The 25,238-nt window shown below is 39.1% G+C and overlaps 2 protein-coding genes across 6 annotated transcripts in view; one reads left to right on the top strand and one right to left on the bottom strand.

The window, feature by feature from the left end:
• The window catches only part of SGCE (sarcoglycan epsilon), a 39,656-nt gene extending 20,007 nt beyond the window's left edge, over window positions 1–19,649 (top strand). The window contains exons 4-12 of one of the 5 annotated variants that reach the window (XM_060248515.1): window positions 1,341–1,413; window positions 3,070–3,268; window positions 7,592–7,754; window positions 9,703–9,914; window positions 10,774–10,800; window positions 11,595–11,783; window positions 17,941–17,984; window positions 19,121–19,155; window positions 19,355–19,649. In XM_060248515.1, the coding sequence (XP_060104498.1) occupies window positions 1,341–1,413; window positions 3,070–3,268; window positions 7,592–7,754; window positions 9,703–9,914; window positions 10,774–10,800; window positions 11,595–11,783; window positions 17,941–17,984; window positions 19,121–19,155; window positions 19,355–19,405 (993 nt within the window). In that variant the 3' untranslated portion in view covers window positions 19,406–19,649. The remainder of the gene's footprint in view (window positions 1–1,340; window positions 1,414–3,069; window positions 3,269–7,591; window positions 7,755–9,702; window positions 9,915–10,773; window positions 10,801–11,594; window positions 11,784–17,940; window positions 17,985–19,120; window positions 19,156–19,354) is intronic. The other 4 variants (XM_060248516.1, XM_060248518.1, XM_060248517.1 and 1 more) reach the window with 4 other exon arrangements.
• Window positions 19,650–20,889: 1,240 nt separating this feature from the next.
• CASD1 (CAS1 domain containing 1) overlaps window positions 20,890–25,238 on the bottom strand; it is a 43,832-nt gene continuing 39,483 nt past the window's right edge. Inside the window, exon 18 of the mRNA XM_060248514.1 lies at window positions 20,890–24,523. Coding sequence (XP_060104497.1) covers window positions 24,257–24,523 — 267 coding nt within the window. The 3' untranslated portion in view covers window positions 20,890–24,256. The remainder of the gene's footprint in view (window positions 24,524–25,238) is intronic.

The raw sequence follows: 25,238 nt of genomic DNA, 5'->3' as shown, positions 1-25,238 counted from the left end.
AGTAGAGACATATGTAAGTGAAGGCATATATCTATGTCACTTAAAAATGAGTGTATGTGAACCTCTGTTTAGCTACTGCAGTAGCAAGGCCTGCTATAGTAATCTAATAGGATTAGCTTCCTGTGCAGATATGTGTGCAGACAGCCTTCCTGAATTCACATTCTCTCTCATTCATAGATTTAAAAATTGGTGGTAGGTTGACCAAATTATTGAAAAAGCTACCTGGAATTTGAAGAATGGAGCTGTTCATGCCATTGTAAACAATGGGCATCAGTTGCATTCATATGTGCATTTAGATGAGCACAGATGTACTTTTTAAAAAGGGATATGTTTCACAGATCCCTAAAGATATACATCACTTTTAAAGATATTCTTTATATGTTTGTGTTGGCTGCGACCAGGGCTTTTTTTTGTTGAAAAAGCCCATCAGGAACTCATTTGCATATTAGGCTATACTCCCTGACATCACCATGGTTTCACTCAGGCTTTTTTGGTAAAAAAAAAAAGCCCAACAGGAACTCATTTCCATATTAGGCCACACACCCTGACATGAAGTCAGCTGGAATTGTGTTCCTGCTCAAAAAAAACCCTGGCTGTGACATATAAGGAAAGTTTTCCTGATAGCACCAAAGCTTCATCTAGTTCTGTATTTTCTTCCCTACAATTTATTTATTTATTATATTTATATCCATTCCCGCCTTTCCCAAATGGGCTTGGGGGAGGGGAATTAACATCAGAATATATAACATTAAACACCAGTCAGTGTATAATTATTAAAATAAATGAAATAATTAATGCAAAGTGGCAAAATAGATATCATAGTTCCAAATTCAGAATCACCCCCTCAACTGGACAGATGATAGCAGGAGTCACTCCAACTCATGTTACATCAAGATTCCATATAGGCAGATGGTTAAGGCAGCTTCTATACAGTGATGATTAGAAGTAGGGTAAGACGGCAACAACTCATGTGAACCCATTCTCTTTAAAAATGGATGTGTATGAAATATACTATGGAAGTTACCATATTCTCAGTTTAAAATACTTGTTTAGCTTGTTCAATGGGCTATTGAATTTCTTTGAATGTGTTTATCAACTTTGTCCTTAAAGCATTATTTGACTGGCTAAATGGGTTCTTTGTTTCAACCTGTTTCCCTTCTCTATTGCTCCTCAAAGGTCAAGAGTGTCCCCACACTGCTGTTAGGTCATCCACCCTCAAATGCTGACTAATCAACATTTTGAAATTAATATACTAGAACATTAGTGTCTAGTGCTGACTGACCTGATTTAGTTTTTTTTTAAATGTAGTAATGCATTACTATTATATCCTTTTTCTTCAGATCACTGCTTATAACAGACGTACTTTTGAAACTGCAAGGCATAATTTGGTTATTAATATAATGTCAGCGGAAGGTATGTCTATAGGAATTTTTGTAACCTTTTAGATTAAAAGATACAAGTGGAGGACTCACAAGTATTTATGTAGGACATCTTTTCTCCTGGATCACCCTCCTTAATATTTCTTCTTTCCCTTCCCTTGCAGCCCCCCTAGACTCTTTCCTTTTTTGATTGCTTCTCTCTTTTCCACTCCTTCCTTTATCTGCCTCCCTTTCTTAAGTTTTCCCTCCTTCTTCCTCTGGTATTCTCTCCCTGGGAAATGTCTGGCCAAATCACATGGTGGCCACCACTCAGGGACTGGCTAAGTTGTGTGGGTAGTGAGTCTCTGGTGGCTACCATTGGGTCTATCCCCTAGCGTTTGGGCCTCCAAATCCACCCCTACTCCCTTCAGCTTTATAAAAAATCAAGACTTTGGTGGCGGGACAGTATTTTTGTGGTTGCCTAGCAACCTTCAAGATGGACCTGAGACCTCAGAACACACTCTCAGTGGGCATACTTTTCTTAAAGTTACATATATGATTATAATATCAAAGAGTTTTACTTCTCCATTGTATTCTTCCCCCCTCCTGCCCCAATTTCAGATTTTTGGCAAGCCTGGGGCTTTCTTCAGGTTTGCAGAGAAATCTCCCCTATCTATCATGGCTTCATTTTACTGGTTTTTTAATCCACACCCTGGTCTAGTTAAGAATTAGATATACAGTACATAGTAGAAGATGTACAATACATTAGATACACAGTAAAAAGGTAAAGGTGCACAGTCCCCTGTGCAAGCACCAGTCGTTTTCGACTCTGGGGTGTTGTTGCTTTCACAATATTTTCACGGCAGACTTTTTACGGGGTGGTTTGCCATTGCCTTCCCAAGTCATCTACACTTTTCCCCCAGCAATCTGGGTACTCATTTTACCGACCTTGGAAGGATGGAAGGCTGAGTCAACCTCAAGCCGGCTACCTGAACCAGCTTCTGCTGGAATCAAACTCAGGTTGTGAGCAGAGGGCTCCGACTGCAGTACTGCAGATTTATCACTTTGCACCATGGGGCTCTTTTTAGATACACAGTACAAAGATAAAATTTTTATACAATATTTAAACTGTAAAAAGCATTTTTTGTTGAGGAAATAAACACAATTTCCTTCAGTCTGGTTACTCTCCTTTTATTGGTCTGTTTCTGGCATAATTTTTGTTATTTGTTGAAGGTATTTTTTTCCCTTCCTCTTAAATACGCTGCTGAAATCCCATGGCTTGTAAGAACAGCTTGTATTTGAAAAGTGCATCTGGCTCACTGCAGTGGTTGCCAAATGCTGGGTTGGACCCAAAGGTATCCTTCTGTTCACCAAGTTAGGCTTCCATTCACAGAAGGACTTATGAGAAGAAGGAATCTTCTGCTCAGAGAAGACTCTTTTGATGAAAGGAACATGCCCACTCTCCTGGGCAATTGAAGTGAGCGGAAGTAGAATTAAAAGAAAACCTCTAGCATACTTTCATGTTAAAGGAAAGTTCAGATGTTTAGATTTCTCTAGAAACCAGTAGTGGTTGCTTAGTAAAGCTTATTAAAATTAATTTCGATGCTCATTTTTTGTACATGGACAGTTATCTGCATTGGCAAGTCATTATTTCACTACTTTGTTAATTGAAAAAGAAACTAAGGTGCAATTTACTTTCTTTTGCAATCAGATTTCCCTTTGCCATATCAGGCAGAGTTCTTTATTAAAAACATGAATGTAGAGGAAATGTTGGCAAGTGAGGTGCTTGGAGACTTCCTTGGAGCAGTGAAAAATGTGTGGCAGCCAGAGCGCCTGAATGCCATAAACATCACCTCAGCTCTTGACAGGGGAGGCCGAGTTCCGCTTCCTATTAATGATATGAAAGAAGGGTAAGTAAAACTTGGGTTGTGTTTCTTTTGGCATTCAGATGGTCTATTCCTGAAATATTTTGTCTCCATTTCTCAAGTGACAACTTCAGTTTATAGATTTCCAATCGGTCCGACACTTTTAAAAGCCATTGAAATCACACATTGAAAAGATTTTTCTCCTGAACCATGACAGGGATTCTTAACAACTTATTTGTTTTCATGTTACATATGTGCTCCATCCTTGCTTCATAGAGTAGGAGTAGTCTGTGACCTAATTTCATGTTACATTTTCCTCATGCCTTCCCACCAGGCATCATTTGGCATATTTATATGCGCTCTTTTTGTTAAAAAAAACACCCTGATGCAATTTACAACAGGATCCATACACAGTCAAAACCAGCCTTAATCCTAAATATGTAAGCCAGTCAAAGATGCATCCCTTAATCCCAAATTTATCTTCCAAGTACCTTAGTAAAATGGCATGATCCACTGTATCACAGGCAGCTTATAGATCCTGAAAGAGCAAAGCAGAGGCACAGACTCTGTGCATTCTGAAGGAAATCACAGATGTAAGCCATTGGTACTGTCTGCATTTCATAGTCTAGTCTGAAGCCAGACTCAGTGGGGAATAAAACCAGAAAGGCTTAGACTTGTTTGGCTACCACACTCTTGATAATCTTGCCCAGGAAGGGTAGATTGGAGACTGGGCGATAATTGCCCACTTCATTAATTCAGTCAGACAGACCCCATTGTTTTCATCTAACAAGATTTCAGTTATTCAAGGCAGGTCAGTTTCTTTCTCTCTCAGCCATGGCTGGTGTGCAGGTTTATGTTTCGCAGATCTGATGTTACACCATATTAAAGAAGACCCCCCTCTCTTGGGATGTGGTAGAAATCAGCTAAACAGCACCCTCATATAATTCCCAACTTCCAGCTTTCAAGATCCCCATTTTAATACCTTCCAGCTCCCATCTGCACGGAGATTTCCTAAATATGTGTTATTGCAGGGGTGTCAAACATCAGGCCCCCAAAGGGCTCCTATCAGGCCCCCGAGCAACTGGCTGTCACCTGTTTCCTTCTCCCTCTCTCTTGCTTCCTTCTGCATCACAGCTTGCTTTGCTGTTAACCTCTGGGGCTTATAGGCCACAGCCTAGAAACCACAGAGGTTAACACAGGCTTGCTCAATTGCACAGGAACTACAGAGCAAAACCTATTTTTTCCAATGGCTGAGACTCCTTCCTTGAGGAGGAAGGGGGGAAGGCAGAGCTTGCTTTTCCAGGCTCTCAGTTGTACAACAGAGCTACTGAGCCAAGCCTCTCTTTCTTCTATTGGCTGAGGCTCCTCCTCCTTCTGGTCCCCTGGGGAAGGAAGGAAAGAGCCAGAGCTTCCTTTGCCCCGTTCCCTGGATCCCATGGGAGAAATACAAAGAAAGCACCTTTAAGACCAAGTGCTAACATTTTAAGCATGTTTTAAGGCTTTTTTTAAAAAATGTAATTGTGTTTGTTTGTGTCCTTTATAAAGTTTATATCTCTGCTACCTAATCTTAAATAGGTATACACATTGCCTGGCCTGACATGGCCTGGTCCAACCCAACATGCCCCAGCCCAACAAGGTCTCATTTATATCAGATCCGTCCCTCATAACAAATGAGTTTGACTCCCCTGTCAGATCCCTTTCCCTGATTGCCTCCCATTTGTACTACCTATCAGGAAAGAGTATAAATTGGGTGGGGTGGACTAGGAGACAATGGAATGGGGGAATTCCTCTTTGGTTTGAAATTAACGTCTGAGCCAGAGAAGAATTTCAGCAGTCAGAGAAAGCTTGTCTCATTTTGAAGATGGGCATCGGACCTGATGAAGCTCATAACTCTGAACCACAGCAGTATGAACTAGTCCTCATGTCTCAAACACAGTAATAAGTTATACTTCATGGAGATTATTACTTGGGGCACCACAGGTTTCCATCTCATTCTCAGCACTTCTCAACATCAGCTGTAAGCAAACGTTTATCTGGATGGTGTGATCATTATATTAATGGAACTTGGTTCTAGTTTTCTGTTTTAAATCAGGTTCAAATTCAGTTTCATCTTGGAATCACTGCTTTGATGCTGTAGTGGTTTGTACAGGGGATAGCAGATTGAGTCCGAACAAGGTGGTGGTGGTCACCAGAACCGTTTGTTAAGGCCTTTAGCTGATGAGCTGCCTGTGTTCCCTCCTGTCATGGACTTTGCCACCGCATCTATGGGCTGATAATTTCCTAATTGTGCATTGAACTATGTTAAATGTGCTCAAAACTGCCCCTAAAGATGGTTCAAAAGCTGCAGCTAGTGCAGATCTGTCAACTGACTCTCGGCCAGAGCAACTGGTTCTTGCTCATCTGCACTAACTTCCTATCTAGGGATGAGCAGTTCAGGGGAAAAAAATGCTGTTTTCCAGAGCCAGATATCAGAAAGCCTAAAATCATGAGTATTCCTGGATTTCCAGGTTCAAAAGTTGTAATGCAAATGCAGAATAGCTTTATAATGAGGGTCTCTAGGCCCAGATAAGCTGTTCTGGGACTGGAATGACAGCCTCAGAGTGGAATGACTCCCTTCTGGGAATAGCATAAGTGTTCTGGGACTGGAATGACAGCATGGTTAAATGCCTCCCATGGATCAGAACCAACAAGTTTAACAGAACCAATGCAGAACCAGGGGATCCCAACAGGATCACAAGCCTATGTGGCAAGCCCAACAGAAGCAATGTCAAACTGGAGATTCCAAGCAGAACTGAAGCAAAGGGGCACTTTTGCAAGCTGAAGAGAACCAATGGTGACCCGCAGAAGCCCAGCAGAACCCAGGACTGAAGAGACAGTGGAAGCCTAACAGAACCAATGACAATCCACAGAAGCCCAGCAAAACCAGAGACAGCCAGGCAGATCTGTGGACACTAAGACACACTAACAGTGGTTCTCCCTAGTGGTGCAATTTCACTTTCCTGTGACAACTGCCTCCTTCACCCCCTTTCTCTTGTTGCATGGAAATCCTCAAAAGGGGGGTGGGGAGAGAAACAATGAGCTGCCTTAGAGAACTTCAAAGTTTAAATTGCCAGCTGTGGATATATCCAGATATTTTTGGGATTGGCTTTACTGGCTTCTCTGATGAGTATTCAGATCTGGATACCACCCAAATACTGATTAAGCTTTTATTTAGCTATAGTTTTGGATCAGCTGTATCTGAGTGTACCTCCCTAATCCTGTCAGCTTCCAGTCCCAATTTAAGGTGCTGAATATTTACCAACATGGTAAATGTTCTCAGCTCAGGGTGTTTTGATGGTTTCCTGTATGTTTCTCCCACACCTTAAGAGCTCTTTGTCTAAATAAATAAATACTTTTGCAGTAGTCACGCATTCACAGGAATGTTCTTCCCAGAGACACCAATTTGATTGCAACTGAAAAACGAGACAAATAGGACAAACTGCAAATCTTTTAACAAATTTTAAAATGACTTTTCAAAATGGTTTAAAGGATTAAATAATAATCTTTTAAATTCTTTTTTTTTACTGATATAACCCTCAAGTCATCAAATTTTAACATGCAGATTCTTTGTGGGACTTTTTATAAGGTAGTTTTAAGGTTGTTCTAGATGACTAAAATGTTCTGGTCAATGACTGTAATAATAAACTGAACTGTAGTGAACTGGTTTATTGTGTAAAGATATTTTGTATTTCCTGTATGAGATCTTTAGTGGACTAATTGTTATGAGATAGTTCATTTGGTTGCCATTTCAGGCTTGAGAGGCTGCTGTTGATGGACTTCTTGTTTTATTCTGTTACTATTTCAAGTTTGTATTGTTTATGTTTTGAGTATTTTATTGTTTTTAATTCATGTGTATTACTTGGAACCGTTGTTTCATAATGTATAAATCCATTACATATGTAAAAAGATATATTATAAAACAAGCTGAGGAAAGAAGTTTAGAAAAATAGTTATTGGTGTTCACATTTTGTATGTGCAAGGAAACTAATTTTAATTCTTCAGGGAATGTTGCTCTCAGACATATTTGAAATTTTCATGTGGAAAATATTGCTGTTATAGTATTTAAACATCTGCCAGTTTAGCTCTTATTTGTTGATTTTTCTAAAGAGAAACAATAGTTTAGGGATATTTTCACAGAGAATCGGAACCCATTGAGTTGTGAATTGAGTTTTCAGGTCTTACATTTGACAAAAGTATATTGATAATTTTTCAAGGTATTAACCAACTGTTTTATGAATGAACAGTGCTGCTTATTAGAAAGCACAGGCCAAAACAAAACGGTGATAAAATGTTAATTATTTTCCTAAATCTGCCAAAATTTCTTTGCAGTGTTTATGTTATGGTTGGTGCAGATGTTACATTCTCCTCCTGCTTACGGGAAGTTGAAATCCCACAAAATCAACTGAGATGCAGTCAAGAGATGGAACCTTTAATAACTTGTGATAAAAAGTTTCGTACCCAGTTTCACATAGACTGGTGTAAAATCTCTTTGGTGAGTTGTTCGGCAGTTATCAGACACTATGATGATAAACTGCAAGGTATTCTAGATTGTTTCTGAAGCACCAATGGGGGAATATTCCTCTTATGGAAGGAGTCATTCCATGAGTAGCAGCTATCTCGTGTTGAAGGGCAGCCTGGGATCCAACTTAAGTAAGCTTCCACATACAGTTCTCATTGTCTGATTGTAGATTCAGAGATTCTTTGGGAGCCTTCTAGATTTTTAAGATCTGCCAGTGAGAGCATTTGACTCCTGTCTCAGGTGGATGCAGGTCTAGCAGAGACTGTTTAGTAGTTGCCTTGACACCAGTGTTCCCTCTAAACTGGGTTAGCGTGAACTACCTCACAGATTTTTAGCCTCCAGCTCACACGTTTTTGTCTTAGCTCAGGAAGGAGGACCTCAGAGCACAGTAATTTATGCAGGAGCTCACAACTTTAATACCAGTAGCTCACAAAGTAGAAGTTTTGCTCACAAGACTCTGCAGCTTAGAGGGAACACTGTGACACTGTGGCTTTTCTTCTCATGTACTTATTTTTGGAATACTTTCCCATTTAGCTGATTGTTCGTGGTTAGAGTTGTTTTATGATATTTCAGATGTTGTAACTGTAGTTATGGTTTTATTATTTTATTTTATTGTTTGAGTTTAATTTGTAGCCCAGACTTTTAACAAAGATGGTATAAAATTTTGTAAATAATTCAGATACCAGCAGGGCTTTTTTGTAGCAGGAACTCCTTTGCATATTAGACTTCGCCCACCTGATGTAGCCAATCCTCCAAGAGCCAGTTTGGTGTAGTGGTTAAGTGTGCGGACTCTTCTCTGGGAGAACCTGGTTTGATTCCCCACTCCTCCACTTGCACCTGCTGGAATGGCCTTGGGTCAGCCATAGCTCTGGCAGAGGTTGTCCTTGAGAGGGCAGCTGCTGTGAGAGCCCTCTCCAGCCCCACCCACCTCACAGGGTGTCTGTTGTGAGGGAGGAAGGTAAAGGAGATTGTAAGCCGCTCTGAGACTCTTCGGAGTGGAGGGCGGGATATAAATCCAATATCATCATCATCATCATCATCATCATCATCATCTTCTTCTTCTTCTTCTTCTTCTTCTTCTTCTTCTTCTTCTTCCTCCTCCTCTTCCTCTTCCAGTAGGCCCTGTAAGAAGAGCCCTGTAAGCTCTTGGAGGATTGGCTACATCAGGGAGGTGTAGCCTAATATGCGAAGGAGTTCCCGCTACAAAAAAACCCCCTGGATATCAGCCTTCAGTTCTTCAGTTTCTATGCTTAAATAATAGCTAGATTTGAGTCCAGTAGCACTTTAGAGAACAGTGCGATTTTTGGAGTATAATCTTTTGAGAATCAAAGCTTCTTTTGTCAGATTTATGAGTTGCACAAATAGGCATTAATTCTCAGAAGCTTACATCTTAAAAATCATGTTAGCCTCTAAGATGCTACTTAGACTTAGCTGTTCTGCTGCCAACCAGCATTGCTACCTGGTGAAATTATATTTGAATAAGTTTATTTTCCAGCAGGACGTGTGCTTCATTATGCTAAGGAGTTTTAAAAGGATTTTAAATGTAACAATTTAAAACTTAAATACTGAGCATTTTCCTGCAATTGGTTAATAACTATTTATTGAACAAAATGGATGGCTGATGGTCTGCTTCTTAATATTAAAACAACAGCAACAACTCTGTCCTTTTGGGGCACCAAATTAGAGACCCTATATTATATTATATGGAGCCTTTTTTTAAAAGTAGTATATAAAAAGTATAATTAAAAAAAAATTGTGAACTGATTTCTGGAAAGAAAGTGTACAGTATGAAATGTATATTAAAAAAAAATTGTGGTTGTGAAGAACTACCATATAGGCCTCCTGGAATAAATGGAGATTGTAAAGTTATATTATTTGATTAACTGTAAGTTTTTCTTTTGTTTTCTCATTTTGGTATCAGGTTGATAAAACACAGCATGTTTCTACCTATCAGGAAGTGATCCGTGGAGAAGGCATCTTGCCAGATGGTGGCGAGTACAAGCCACCTTCTGAATCATTGAAAAGCAGAGATTATTACTCCGATTTCCTCATTACACTGGCAGTCCCCTCTGCAGTAGCACTGGTGCTTTTTCTAATACTTGCGTATATTATGTGCTGCCGAAGGGAAGGAGTGTGAGTACTCTGAAACATTCATAAGTGACTGTATAATTTTTTAAAGTCTGCAAGGCACATGAAAAATTCAGAGATGAGCTTAATTCAGTTCATAAACGCACCAACTTAATACTTCCTAAAACATGTAATAAAATCAAATGATTACAATCAGTCAACTTTGGAACTAGAAATTTATTAAGGAATTGTTTAACTGGGGAACCCAATCGCAAAATTATTTTTACATTACAGTAATTGCTAATCACAGATAGCAGAGTTTTTAACAGTAAAAATAAACCTTATTGTGAACTGAATTTAGGGTTATAAAAGCCAGCATAAAAGAAAAAGCAGCAAGTAACATAATTTCTTCCATTTTACATGCACATGTTCTAGGAATCTTTTAGTCCAGCATCTGTCCTTTTTAACCTGCATATTCACTTTTCTGTGTTGTGTCTTTCATCTTTTCATCTCTTTACCTCTTTATGTGTCTTCATCCATACTTTTTCATTAACCTTGTGGCAAATGCTTCCAGGTTGCATTCAGTGGCCATAACCTGAAGAGGTTGTCTGTGCAGAGACAAGAACCGTATGCAAAGCTGAAACTTCCTTTCAGGTTTCACTGTAGCTGTTTCTGCTGTTGAAGAGGCAAGCTTCGGTTAAAATGCTGCTTGCCTCTTCAACTATCAGAGCAGCTGTGGCAGACCTTAAAAAGGAACTCCAATTGTGCATGCTGTTCTCATCTGGACACACACAAAGCTTCTGTGGATTGTGGCCAGTTGTAACAGGACCAGCATTTCCACCTCGTGTACTATTTCCATCATCAGTTATTAATGTTCCAAGTATCAATGCTATTATTTAATTCATAAATTTTGTTTTATTTTTAGGGAAAAGAGAAACATGCAAACACCAGAGTAAGTGTCTTTCCTGTTATTTTCTTTCATCATTTAATTTTCATTTCCCAGTAGCTTGTCATGGTTCATACATGTATCCCATCTTCATTCTCTTTAACTTGTTCTTCATCTCTGTGATGGCTGCTTTGAAAATAAGGTAGAGTCTTAAGGCAGTGAGTAGGGCCAACATAAACAGGGTTTAAAAGTCCACAATAAAACAGGTTAGAAACCAAATATTAATATTCAGTACAGGTTTGTGGCTTATGGTTTTACAGTTTGTCTTTTTGCAATGGAATTAGTAAACAAAAGTTTCATGAAAAGAGTTCTGTAAGTGCCATATCCATGAATAATTAACCAGCTACCCAAAGGCAAACTATAAAGCTTAGCAAATTAAAAGCAGTGAAACACAATATCTGCACTCAGTTGTACAGAGTCTCATGTTTTACAGAGTGCTGAGATGCACACCCTCTTAAACGTGGATAGGGCATTCAAGACTAGTGGGTTCCATCCAGATTGGCAAGGTTTTCTTGAGCTCACAGGCCAGCTGGATTCCAGCGAAACTGTGGGGTGGGAGGAAGCTTTGGTGAACTGGATGGAGCTCATTTGTATGTCTTATTTCCTCTCTAAAGTATATTTTCCCCCACAGATTAATTCAAATGCAGTTTTTGTAATCTATAGTTCTTGTATTTTGAGACTATATTGTGGTAATCTACCAAATGAAATAAAATTATTTTGTTTTAAACATCCTTTTCCCCCCACAAGACAAGCCATTCTAATAAGTATGGGAACAAATCTGTTGTTTCCTTCTGATATAGCATCCAGCTCGTCCACCACAGTGCAATTCAGAAATCCACAAAAGAGCTTCGGGAAATGTCCAAAAACAGAGAGATAGCGTGGCCTCTCTCAACACTTCCTGTGTTTCACCCAGTCACTGGTGAAATTGTACCACCCGTTCACCCAGACAGCTATGACAACACAAGTATGCCACTGATGCAAACACAGCAGTAAGTATATGTATAACTACAGATAAGGTACTGTAGATTTTAGCTGTGGATCTGCCACGTACTTTCATTGTGCAGGTGGTATTCCCATATCCGTATTGGGGGACACTCTGGTTCTTGCATTTCACATAATAAATACCTTGTTAACTTTCTGTTGATGTATCTTTTAATGTTTCTTGTAATATTAATTTTTATACAATCTTAACAAATATTCAAACTGTGGAAGGCATACATATAATATGTAATGGTAACTAATGCAAACCACAAAAATAGATACTAACAAAATACAGATTTCAGGTCTGTTTAGGGAACTCAATCTCTGGTCTGCAGGGTTTGAATTATTTTAGATTGATGTTAGACTCAGGTGGGTAGCCATGTTGGTCTGAAGCAGAAGAACAAAGTTTGGGTTCACTGGCACCTTTAAGGCCAATCTTGAGATTGATAACTGAGGGTTGGAAGAAACTTGCAGCAGTTTGGTGAAAAAGCTGGCCCAGAGGACTGCCTCCGTGAAAGACCCTGTTATTCCTGTGTGCTCGGCCATGAATGTTAATGCCATCCTAAGGACACTTTCTTCTGAAGTCTAGAGAGTGTTCAATAGGATTTGGATGAGACCTATTTAGGATTGCACCACATGGGTGCTCGTTAATAAGCATAGATGGGTCTTGCCACTGTGATTATTGAACTGCATTGCTGGTTCACATGGCAGCCCTCAAGTGACTGCTTTGGGAATATGTGAGGACTGCCAGCAGGGTCATGACGAGGTAGTCTTCATCACAACTCATTCTGGATCAGGTCCATCACAGGATGCCCCAAAGAAATCGTGTCCTGAGCCCTGCAAATTGCTTTTTTTAATCCAGCAGTGTCTCTTTTTCTAAATCTCATTATATCCTGCTTCATACTGTGATTGCTAAAGCAGCACCTCCTCAAATGTTGGCTTAGTTCCCCAGGGCCAATCACATGGTTTAGCTGAAGGAACATCTTTACTGCCAAACTCTCCAGCATGTTACTGCTCTTTGTCAAGGTGATTGTGTTACTTGGGATTGCCCATATGTGAGACACAGTGGATCAGCTGCTGGCACTTAGCAGAGAAGCCTTTGTCAAATCAGTTGCCATGTAAATGGTGCATACTGGAAACTGAGATTAGAAGGATGGAATACATTATAGATTCAGTAAAAACATCTGGGAGATCAGGCAAATTGGCTCTGCTCACCAAGTATTTTAATAATTCTTCTATCAGTATGACACCCCATCACAATAGTCCTTAAAGTTTTATTAGTACTATTATTGATTGATGAGCCAACGATTAAGATAATGCTTGGCCCAGATTATGGGAACTAGACCACCATCTGAGTTGGTGCTACCTGATTTGTTGAAGAAAGGCTAAATTAAAAATTGTTCTCTAGGCAGTAGAGGCTACTATTATTATGATTATTTAATTATTTAACTGAAACTACAACTTCTACCATTCTATGCTCCTATACTCCCTCTGCTGGCTTTTGAGAAACATTTAATTGCCAGTGTTCTAGGCACAGTGTATTGTTAACAGAAATTATAAATTGATTGACACAGATAGCTTTTGTCATAAAATGTGCTCCTGTCTAAAACTGGAGATGTGGTAAGGAAACAGTTGATGCAATTCAAAATATTTAATAAGCAGTAGGAGTTTTGCCACACAGTATTAGGTCACCTGACCTTGATGGCATATTCAGTGGCCTCTGAAAGTCCTGGAGTACTCTCAAGAAAGACCCAGATTCTTATTGGGGCAGGAGCTTTCATGGACTATGTGTTTGCTTTGTCAGATGCATGAAGTGAAAGCCCATATGATGAAGCGATTAGAGTGTTGAACTAGAATGTGAAAGGCCTAGTTTCAAATCCTTGTGCCAGAATGCAGTTGTCTAGTCGACGGTCTCAGTGTAACCTACCTCACAGGGCTATGGGAGTACCATGTATTCATGATCTTATAAAAAGGAGTGGATCAAAGTGCTAAATAGATTAGCCTCAGCTAGCAGATTGCATAAAAGGTGGATACAAAGAAAAACAATGAACAGTCAAGGTCATAAAAAGGGATAGCAGTAATTAAGTCACATCCTTCATTTTCTCCCTGTCACTAAACATTGCAAGATGCATTTGTAGACTTAGGATAGTAATGAAAATAAATTATACTCTACATTGCTAGAGTGAAGTAGGGCACCCTTTTGCTGCACTGGAAATAGAAAATTCAGCTGTTCTTACAAATATCAATTTATTTAGGATTTATCTCTTTATGTTTACACTTTTAACCTTGACTCTGTTAGCAATTTTAAAAGGTTTAGGAATAATCTCATTTGTTATCTCTAAGATTTTCCTTTTAAGTGGTTGTTATTTGGCAATGATTACATGCATACCTCACAGGACTACATTGCATTACATTAAAATTAAGGAAATGAATACCTGGACATAATGTGAGGGTTCTTTTCAAAAGATGGGAGCATATTCTGGTTATGGCTAGTCCTCCAACTTGTTCCACAGTCAGGACTGTGTATTTAGGCAGAATTTTCTTCCCACTTCGTAGGCAGAGCCATCCCCTCTCATTTCAAGACATAGTAGGGCAGAGAACCCAAAACTGTCAAACTGAATTCTGTAATAGAACATACCCTTGATGGAGAACTTTCTGTAATAAACAGGGAAGAAAAAGGAAAAGGATAGGGATCAGTGTTTACCTCCTGGCTTGAACTACTCCTTACTGAAGTCCTGTGAGCTGAGGGCTAAAGGCCAGTTCACACAATGACTACCATGAGGACTTTGCATGTAGCAACAGGCCAAGAATGGGACCTTGGGGTGGTGATGGATAGCTTGAGGAGAATGTTGACCCAGTGTGTGGTGGCTGTGGAAAAGGCAAATTTCATGCTGGCCAAAATTAGATCAGGAATAGGGAATAAAACTGCTATCATACTTTCCTTATATAAATCCAGAGTGAGACCATACTTTGTACCCTAGCATTGTCAAAGTGGCTTTGTCTTGATTTTTAAACTTGGGGTGTAAGCTCTATTCTGTTTCAGAGTGTAGATAGGTAAGAACCTTTTCCATGGAAAAATTTGCTCTTTTTTGTCTGCAATAGCGGAAGGCTTCCCATGTGATCTCATAGATGCTACTGATGGACTCTATTCTTGAATCTAGCAAGCTGTTAATGACCACCTGAGAATATCTAAAGGACTCTTGGCTCTCCTGCTTAGCCTCCAAATGGAGAGGTGGAGCCATGTCAGTCCAGTTGGTGGAACATCCTTGAGTCAATTTGTTGACCATGGGTGGAATTAGCTAAAGGGAGTTAATAGCCATGCTTATGAGGTCTGAAAACTGTAGTCCACCCATGTAGTGATAATCCAGAAGGATCAGCTCTGCATTTTAGCTCTTGTAATTATCAGGACCTTTGTCATGACAGCTGTTGGTAGGAAGGCATAGAGAAATCTTGAATGCCAGTCCTGAGATAGAAATCTTCACCTTATGCTGAACAGGTACTTGCTAATTGTTAGTGTGGGATCGAAGAGATCAAGAACGGGAAGACTGGAGCACCTACCAGATACTTAACTGCATTCCCAAAGATCCAGTTCCTAATGCCAGTTTGCCTTTGTGCTGCACATTCTTTGAAGATGCTAGGCTGTAACCAAATTAGTATTGGCATTCTGCCCACCGTAGGAGAGTTGCTTCCTGAAGCAAAGATAAAGATCCAGTTCCTTCTTGGAGATTTATGTAAGACTTGGCTGTCGCATTATCAGAACACAGATCTCTTGCAGGCTAAGCTGCAACATGAACTTCATTCTTTGAATGAACAACTATTTTTGTGCAGGGCTTCCAATTCTATCCATTTTCCTTGGGTGAGGCTTAGCTGCCCACAGCTGTAAGGTTTGCTTCCATGGTGCCTTGTATTTGAGTTTTTTTCCTTCTCTGGAATTCCTGTCAAAAGATTACACTCTTGCTACCAATGGAGAAAATTTGCTACCAAAGGAAAAAAGTTGAGATCTCTGATGGAAGAGAGATATGTAAGTGATGCTGGCAGCTGATGATCTCTTGATAGTGAAGAAGCAAGCACTGTTGCATGTGTCAGTGAAAACAAGCCCATGGAACCATATGCAGGGATGTGATTCTTGGATGTGGGCTAGAGTCATGTGGGCGTCAACGTGGCAGATGCGGTTCAATGTGGCCAAGTGCAAAGTAATGCACATTGGGGCCAAGAATCCCAGCTACAAATACAAGTTGATGGGGTGTGAACTGGCAGAGACAGACCAAGAGAGAGATCTTGGGGTCATGGTAGATAATTCACTGAAAATGTCAAGACAGTGTGCGTTTGCAATAAAAAAGGCCAACGCCATGCTGGGAATTATTAGGAAGGGAATTGAAAACAAATCAGCCAGTATCATAATGCCTCTGTATAAATCGATGGTGCGGTCTCATTTGGAGTACTGTGTGCAGTTCTGGTCGCCGCACCTCAAAAAGGATATTATAGCATTGGAGAAAGTTCAGAAAAGGGCAACTAAAATGATTAAAGGGCTGGAACACCTTCCCTATGAAGAAAGGTTGAAACGCTTAGGGCTCTTTAGCTTGGAGAAACGTCGACTGAGGGGTGACATGATAGAAGTTTACAAGATAATGCATGGGATGGAGAAAGTAGAGAAAGAAGTACTTTTCTCCCTTTCGCACAATACAAGAACTCGTGGGCATTCGATGAAATTGCTGAGCAGACAGGTTAAAACGGATAAAAGGAAGTACTTCTTCACCCAAAGGGTGATTAACATGTGGAATTCACTGCCACAGGAGGTGGTGGCGTCCACAAGCATAGCCACCTTCAAGAAGGGGTTAGATAAAAATATGGAGCAGAGGTCCATCAGTGGCTATTAGCCACAGTGTGTGTGTGTGTATATATATATATATATATATATATATATATATATATATATATATATATATATATTTGGCCGCTGTGTGACACAGAATGTTGGACTGGATGGGCCATTGGCCTGATCTAACATGGCTTCTCTTATGTTCTTATGTCATTATATTCACTAAAGACTTCTTAATCACCTGGGAGATGGAATCCACTAGGCTCGTCTTCCTGCCCTGTTGGAGAGATTCAGATGTTGAATGTGCTGATGATAATTCCTCAATTGGGAAGGAAATGCGTCACTTTTCTGATATTTTGCTGGAAACCCATATTTCAGTCAGTGAAGGTTATTCTGGACATCCATGAAATCCTGCTCCAGATTAGAACAGAGATAAATAGACAGAGATAAACAAAGATGTCTCAGATAGTCATAAGTCCATGCATGAATGCTTGTGGTGCTGAGGAGAGAATGAACAGAAGGTCCTTACATTGAGAGCTGTAGGTTAACTTGGGACTTTTTCCTGTACTCTTGGTGAACTGGCACACTGAAGAATGCTTTTGCGAAGTCTTTGAAAGAAAGGATGTTTTCCCATTGCATTAGCTCTACTAAGGTTTGTAATGTTTCTATGTAGAATTTCCTTTTTTTCCACAAATCTATGAGGAAACATATCTCAACAGTTTTGAAAGAGCTGCACTGGTTACCAATTTGCCTCTGTGCCCAATTCAGGGTGTTGGTCATTTACTTTAAATACTCTAATACCAGACCATTTAGGGCTTTAATAAACTTACTTATTCCTATGAGTCTGCTTACCAGCTGTTGCTGCAGTGTTCCCAAAAGGGTTGGATCCAACCAGATTTTTCACTCAGTCTCACCCAATTCCACGCCATACTATAGCTCCTGTCCCATACGGATTTTGTACATACAGGTCCCATGATACACAGCATAATCTTTCTGGGTAGTCAAAGAGGACCTTTCTTTCCTTTTTCACTAGCAGAAAAGGTGGTTGGAACCAACCCCTGGCCTAATTTAAATGGACTGCCTGTGAAGCAAGTGGGGCAAGTAGTCCCTACCAGCATACTCTCTTCCATGAATGGAGGATATACGTAGCTTTCATTTTTAATCATGTGAGGAATTATTAGTAGATTTCTTTGGGACAATCATTGTAGTACGTTGAATAATACATGGAAATATTTGCCTTCTGTTGCTGTCATTTATTCTTTTGAGTATTCTGCATTACTTTGCAAAGCAGAATTGATGGATTGGCTTCTAATGTTTAAACTTAATAGCATATATACATTTTGTAGGAACCTGCCACATCAGACTCAAATTCCAAAGCAGCAGACAGAAGGTGAGTTTGATTTTGTTTTGGGGTCAGAATGTAACCTAATCAGATTATAGCAAGTGTTCACAGACTCATTTTTTGTTTATGTAAATATTTCTGGGACCAGAGGAAAAACATTGGGAGGAGAATGAGAGGATTACGTATAGTACAAACAGAGGAGAATGTTATAAAACTGAGAAAGCAGTGTAGGGTTCCTCGAAATCAAAACAGAAGTCATACAGAATGAAGATGATGATATTGGATTTATATCCCGCCCTCCACTCTGAATCTCAGTCTCAAAGTGGCTCACAATCTCCTTTATCTTCCTCCCCCACAACAGACACCCTGTGAGGTGGGTGGGGGTGAGAGAGCTCTCACAGAAGCTGCCCTTTCAAGGACAACTTTTGAGAGAGCTATGGCTGACCCAAGGCCATTCTAGCAAGTGGAGGAGTGGGGAATCAAACCCGGTTCTCCCAGATAAGAGTTTGCACACTTAACCACTACACCAGTCCAGTCCATATGTATCCCTTTGAAATCAATGGGAAATCTCTAATAGGGATTGCTCCTGATTTCCTCAAGGGTGAGGCAGGTTTACTCAATGTCCTAAATGAAGTAAACTGTTTTTCTCCCTTGGTAGATGTGCTCCTTCCTGCTTTCTATGTAACATGGTTTATTACCATGATAGAATATGTAGAATATGCTAGTATAGAAAAATGGCTTCCTTAGCCATTTGATATCCATCGGTTTAGGCAGCGTAACTAACACTGTGTAAGATCAGATTGCTCTATCTCTTGTTATGTAAACAATAAGGAAAACAAGGAAACAAGGTTTTGATAAAAACTCCAGCAGAGATTTACAGTGGCCCTCGTTATCACAGTGTGCCAGGCTTTGCAATGGCTAACAGCATGTTTGTTTCTACTAGCCTGTCCAAAAAATATTTACACTGGCAGGCATGTGAGAAATGTAACAGAAAAATAAAAGGGACAAAAACTAGGTTAATCACAGATTGACGTCAAATGCAAGAAACAATTTTTTTTTATAATCAAGGACAGAACTGGTCAGCATTCTCAAGCTGATGTTAATGACATACATACATGAAACTGCTTTGGAGGGCACTATATTCAAAACTGTTGTTTTTTTATTACTGCTTTCGGGGATTAAAGGAGAGTTTCGTATGACAACATTTCAAAGATTTGAGGCAAGTATTACTAGTGCAATATTGCTTTTTCACTCTTAAAAAACATTAATGTGACCATGTATCAATTCTAGATTCCATCTGTATGGTCACTCAGGAGGCATAAGTTGTAAATGAACTCAGGATTCTTCTGAAAGGCTGAATCTGTCTCAACTAGCTTCTCTAATTGACTTCTGATTCTTTTGTGAATTGTCATTTACAGGTAAATGGTATCCCTGAGGAAAGAAAACTTACAGAAGCTATTAATTTGTAACTAAATACTACAGCCAAGATCATCTCTTATTTACTTCTCTGATGCATGGCTTTTTTTCCAATGGCGTGTGCATGCCCACAGTATTAAATATCCACATGTCAGACTGTATCATTTCCATACTGCTACTGTACTGTATCTTTTTGTACTTTGGACATTTTCAACGATTTGTAAAAACACTAACTTTATATTTGTTACATTAAAATATTTAAAATAAAATAAACATCAAACCATTGGTTATTTCTGATATAGATGCTTAAGCACTGTTCACAGGAAATAACTGTTAGGCCATTAGTGACTTCCTGAACAATCTTCAGCATAAAACAAAATCCTGCCAATCTACTAATTGCTGTTCTTGCTTTCTTCTTTTGTTGTGTGCAATGCAAGCCTTAGTACATGCAGTGCTGAATTCCCTTGATTTACTATTAGCAAATATGTTAGGTAGAAAAGCACTGTGTCTGATATGCTGCAATTTAATATGGTAATGGTGGTTTTGGGAAGATCTTGGATATCTGTCTTATCTTTTCATATCTTCTTGGTTAGAAGAATTGCAGATTTATACCCCACCCTTCTCTTTGAATCAGAGACTCAGAGTGGCTTACAGTCTCCCATATCTTCTCCCCCACAACAGACACCCTGTGAGGTGGGTGGGGCTGGAGAGGGCTCTCTCACAGCAGCTGCCCTTTCAAGTTCAACCTCTGCCAGAGCTATGGCTGACCCAAGGCCATTCCAGCAGGTGCAAGTGGAGGAGTGGGGAATCAAACCCGGTTCTCCCAGATAAGAGTCCGCACACTTAACCACTACCCCAAACTGGCTCTCTTATGCAAAAAACCCCTGGACATAACAGAGAACGGAAACTTGCCCAAAGCTGCGTGCATTTGTTTCACGGTAGTAGCACTCATGTCCAGAATATAACTATTAAATACTGGCCAAATAATGCTCAAGGAAGCTTAACCATGTTTAATGTGATGCTTGAATGGACATATCATTATTCAAGAGGCTAGCAAAACATGGTTTGAACAGGGATTCCAAACCAACTAGTTTGTCAATTAAGGTATTTCAAACCATAATTAAACAAGCACTGCATCCTCAGAGACTGGCACACTATGAAGATAGAAAATGAAATGAGACAAGCATCTATGAGGCTCTACAGCTAAACCCTATAAAAAGAACAGCATTTTAAAATGGCTAGATCTGCAAATGTTTTGCAGGGTAACTCTTTGACACTTGAGATAACATGGAAAGCTATGCTTTGTGCAAATTAAGTTTAAGACACTTGAAGATTAGCCATTTAAAAGTGCTAGAATCCCTCATCATGTGTTCCATCTGTAACCTTCCCCACATAGTTCTTGTGCTGGTGGTATCTCAGAATAACCTCACTTTTTAATGCATCTTTAGACACAGTTCCAAGAAACAAAGCAGTACCTCAGGTTTGAAAACAACACACATTTCTCTGCTTAATTAATGCTCCTTTCAGTACAAAAATAAGCACCCACAGCACATTTATTTGATGTTTAAATTACTTCATATTTTTTACATAACTTTAAAAGAAAATATATTTTATCCCACATACAGTAATAGCAAACAAGTGCAACATTTCCAACAAAAATAATCTTTAAACAAATCTGTACAACATATAAATAAAATATCTACAATACTTGGTTTATAAACATTAAAAAAAATTCCAACACCTAACAATAGTTCTCTTAAAAATGTTATGCATGGTATCTGTAAATGCAACCCATGACTTGCCAAGCCTCCATACAGTGGTTAACTGAAATGAATCAAATGTACTGATTAGTGGCAAAGTATAACCCATTGGAAAGAAAAAAACTCAAAAAAAATATAGAACTTGCACACTGTAGGGATTTTTTTTTACTATTCAATGTACCCAGCAAAGTAATTCAACAAGCATTAAATGAAAGAAATCTGGGACCCATTGTGCTTCAGTGGAATTGTCTCCCACTAATTATAATTCAGTATGGCCATTTACAATGTGATTCCAGAACTCCCACTGAGAGGTGTATAGTTTCTATAAATTAAAAAGCCACTTTTATCATTACATATAATTGCACATGTGTGTAGAAAAGAAATACTGTCTATTTATTCAAGTGCTAAAACAGTAAGCAAACCAGAATAGCAGGGACAAGTTGCTGATGTCTGAGGTCATGTCATGAAAGAATACGTGAATAACTCCTAGGCCTACAGATACAGTATTTTTCTTTTGTTTACAAAAGTGATCACAGCACATCAATATGCTGTTTGGATGGTATGATTGGGCACAACAGCTTTTTAAAGAATGAAAATAGCACAGGGGTAGGCACATTATTTCCCTCCAATAAACATTGTACCACTAAACCCAAACTGCTTTTGGAACATGGCATTGCTCAAAGAACAGTCTAAAGGTTAAACCAGATGAAGCACTAGGAGATACATCACCAGATCTTTCCTGTTTTTGTTTTTTAAAAAAATATATTGAGGCTGCATAGGACATCTCTGCAGTTTGGATGATCAAAACAGCCTTCCTCCACAACATGCCCTGGAAAGGTGTGTGTGGAGGGGGAAGGAGTTGAGCTGTCTTTTATCCCCTTCCAAGTCTAAAAGCACAGGGAGGGTAGTTTGGGTAAAACTGCAGAGTAAATGGATCATCCCCCACCCCTCCTGACACACACACACGCCCCAATATGAACTGGAGCTGCAAACAACTGCCATTTAGCTTTAAAACATTGTCCAGGAAGATACAGTCATGAATCTCCTAGTGTCTCATCTAGTTTCCCTACAGTGTTAAAATAGCAGCTTCTGAAAAGAAAACTTTGGATTGTAACCGAGGTACGATTTATCTGAAACTTCTGAGGATGCTATGTACAATTATTATTATTTGTATAAATGGCCTCCTGTTCCTAAGCAAAAGAGTCTGGAATTATTTTAATAAGACAAGGAATCAGTGTTGAATTAAATCTGCAAAATTTAAATTGTAGTTTGCCTCCATCTGAACTGTTTTCATATAAAATAGTAAAGAGAAAGAAGAGACTGAGATAATTCTACAGAGTAGTACAGAGATAATTGTACCATAAACAACTTTCCTCTACCACCCATTACCTGTAGCTGTTTATCTATTCAGACCACAGAATTCAATTTCTGTCCTTTTTTTAGGGTGCTTTTTTAACGTAGGGTGAATTTTTACAGCCCTTTTAAAGCACTGAGGAGTGAAGCATATTCAGGTCATATTTTAGATATGGTTATTTCCCCCTCCTTTCAAAGCAGTTGGATCTGGGTTGCTCTTCATAATTTTGAAAGGACTTGGATTATAAGCACTGAGATAAATACATCTGCCAAAATGAAAAGAACAAATTATAATTACAGTGGATTACATCTAGCAATGTGCTCGCACACAAAGATTGCAGATCCTCCTTGCTTTCCCCTTCTCTCAACAGTCCTTTTTGACCCCAAAGTCAGTGCTTCACAGGGTCTCAGAACCTGCAAGAAGGGGACAAAATTATTTCCTTGCCTTGTCCCATTGATGGAAGAGGTAGAGTTTTACCCCCTTCCATCTCCTTACTGCATAACACTAACCCATGTGGCTATTACTCCATGTGACTCCTGCAACACTAGGAATCAACATTTCCCAGGGTCAGAAGGGGCAGCTGGTAGGAAAACAAAGCAGGGAAAAATCTGACCATCATGAATGGATCTTTGGAGCCAACCCAGTGTTTATACAAGCTGCATGATAGTCATTGGTAGATGCTTGATCTCTTCACTGAAGAGCTTATAATAAATACATTTAGAGTTCCTATAGAGAGACCTACTGGAAATTGTTTTCAGTGTGGTCCAAGAGGAGGGGATTTGAACTGCACTCATTTTTTCTATACAAGTGAATATATTATGGCAGGAGATAAGAATAAGAAAAGATATGAAAGCAGCAGGGGGCTTTTCATTTTTACTGAACTTCTGACATCATGATGCTTAGAATTCATTCCAGAAGCAGAAAACATTGATGAAAAAATAAAACAGTTTTAGAAATATCAGAATAAGACTGCTCAGGCATTCTAAAGAAACAGCAAAATTACTGAAAACTGCCTTCACTGAAATGCTGATAATATAATTTGTAAACATGAATTTTAAGATTATATTAATGTCAGCTGCATACACACCCTGAAAGCGTTAAAAGGGTTTCCTTGGTATGTAATAGCTATGTGTAAAGTAATTGTCATTATTTTCTGAATTCAGAATACCCCCTATTATTGTAAGAAAAAATGGATCATGGATCAATGCTAAAGTCCTAAGGACAGGCTGTAGCATTTAAGCCTTGTGCCCTCTTTAAATAAGCTATACAATGGCTGGAACTTACGTATCATCCTAGGCAGAATGACATCCTCCTAAGCCCTTTGGCTTCAATGGACTAAGAAGAGGAATTCCATTTAGGATGGCCCTATTACAGTTGCAGGGTCGGGTTGCAGCAGAAGCAGATCCTTGAAACATACAAATACATTAACTGCAGTATGCTACTAATTATTTAACAACTTGATAATGCCACAAGGTAAAATGAATGCAACAGTCACCAAATGGCTTGGCTAACCAAGCCTTCCTCCATCTTTAGACCACTGTAAACAGAAATAATGCTCCAGTAAAAAAGGTGTATTTTTTCACATGCAGTTGTACACAGTGCCTGATTGTCCATATTCCTTAACAGATGGAGATGACCACAAAAATGGTGACATTTCCACTTCATACATGTTCAGTAGACTTCATTTTGACTTTGTGTGTGTGTGTGCTGGTTAATTCCGCTAATTCTTCGTTTGGCTTAGACAGACACAAAGTAAGCCTGAAGTTAAACTTTTAAGAATTTCATGGAAGTTAATGCCTTAATTGTTCTTCAATTGCTGATAAAAAGAGAAGTCCTGAAAAAAATCCACCTATGCATAGCAGTCTTTTCAGCAGAACCGCATTATCTTTTGGAACTACGATCTGTGCAAGATCATTTGTGATTTGAGAAATTTCATGTGCTGCACATACAAATATAAAAGTGCTGATAATAATGTTGAGCATGGGATTTCCTGGCACAAGAACCAAGATCCCCTTGGTGTCGGCCGCTAACCAAATGTGGTATTGGCAGATGAAGAGCTGGTAACAAAAAAAAAAAAGGGGGGGGGGTTAGTATGTAGATTATAGCATTCAATTTTAAATTGTAACAGTTAAACTATTAAAGTCTCATACTAGTTTGGTTAGTAGCACTATTTGCCATGTTGATGTCACATCATCAATACAGTTAATAAGGAAACATCTGCCATTTGTCCAATGGCTATGTATAGCACAAGTTCCTTTTGCTTTTATACTTTCATTTAAAACAGCACAGAAAAACTTGTTTTTGTTCCATAAAGAATCTGTTGTATTGCCCCAAATTAACAAAAGCTATAAATAAAGTGCAGCAGCTGTACTCGAAAAAGGCCCTGCACTTTATGGCACTGGTTTTATAGAACATGTACATTTTATATGATCCTGTAGAGAGTATACTTGGGAACACCATGCAACAGATACAAAGATAGAAGACTTTGAGCATACATCCTCCTTTTGATATACAATCAGAACTTCTATTGCACCTTCAGAACCTGTTCTGATTATTAAAAATATTGTGTGCCTGGCAGAACAACCTGTTCATTGTATGTTAATGAGGATAACAACAATTCATATAGAATGTCAAGTGTTCTAAGGGGATCACGCACGCTGTCTCAGTAAGCCTTATAACTAGGCAAGACGGGAGACATGTTTTATTTGAGTGCTATATTACACAGCCATGTAAACCTTCAAAGGTTTTTCTAGAATAAGCTATGCTAAAGAA

Source organism: Heteronotia binoei, chromosome 10 (genome assembly GCF_032191835.1).
Source record: "Heteronotia binoei isolate CCM8104 ecotype False Entrance Well chromosome 10, APGP_CSIRO_Hbin_v1, whole genome shotgun sequence".
Taxonomy (NCBI): domain Eukaryota; kingdom Metazoa; phylum Chordata; class Lepidosauria; order Squamata; family Gekkonidae; genus Heteronotia; species Heteronotia binoei.
This window is presented reverse-complemented; position numbering and strand designations above follow the sequence as displayed.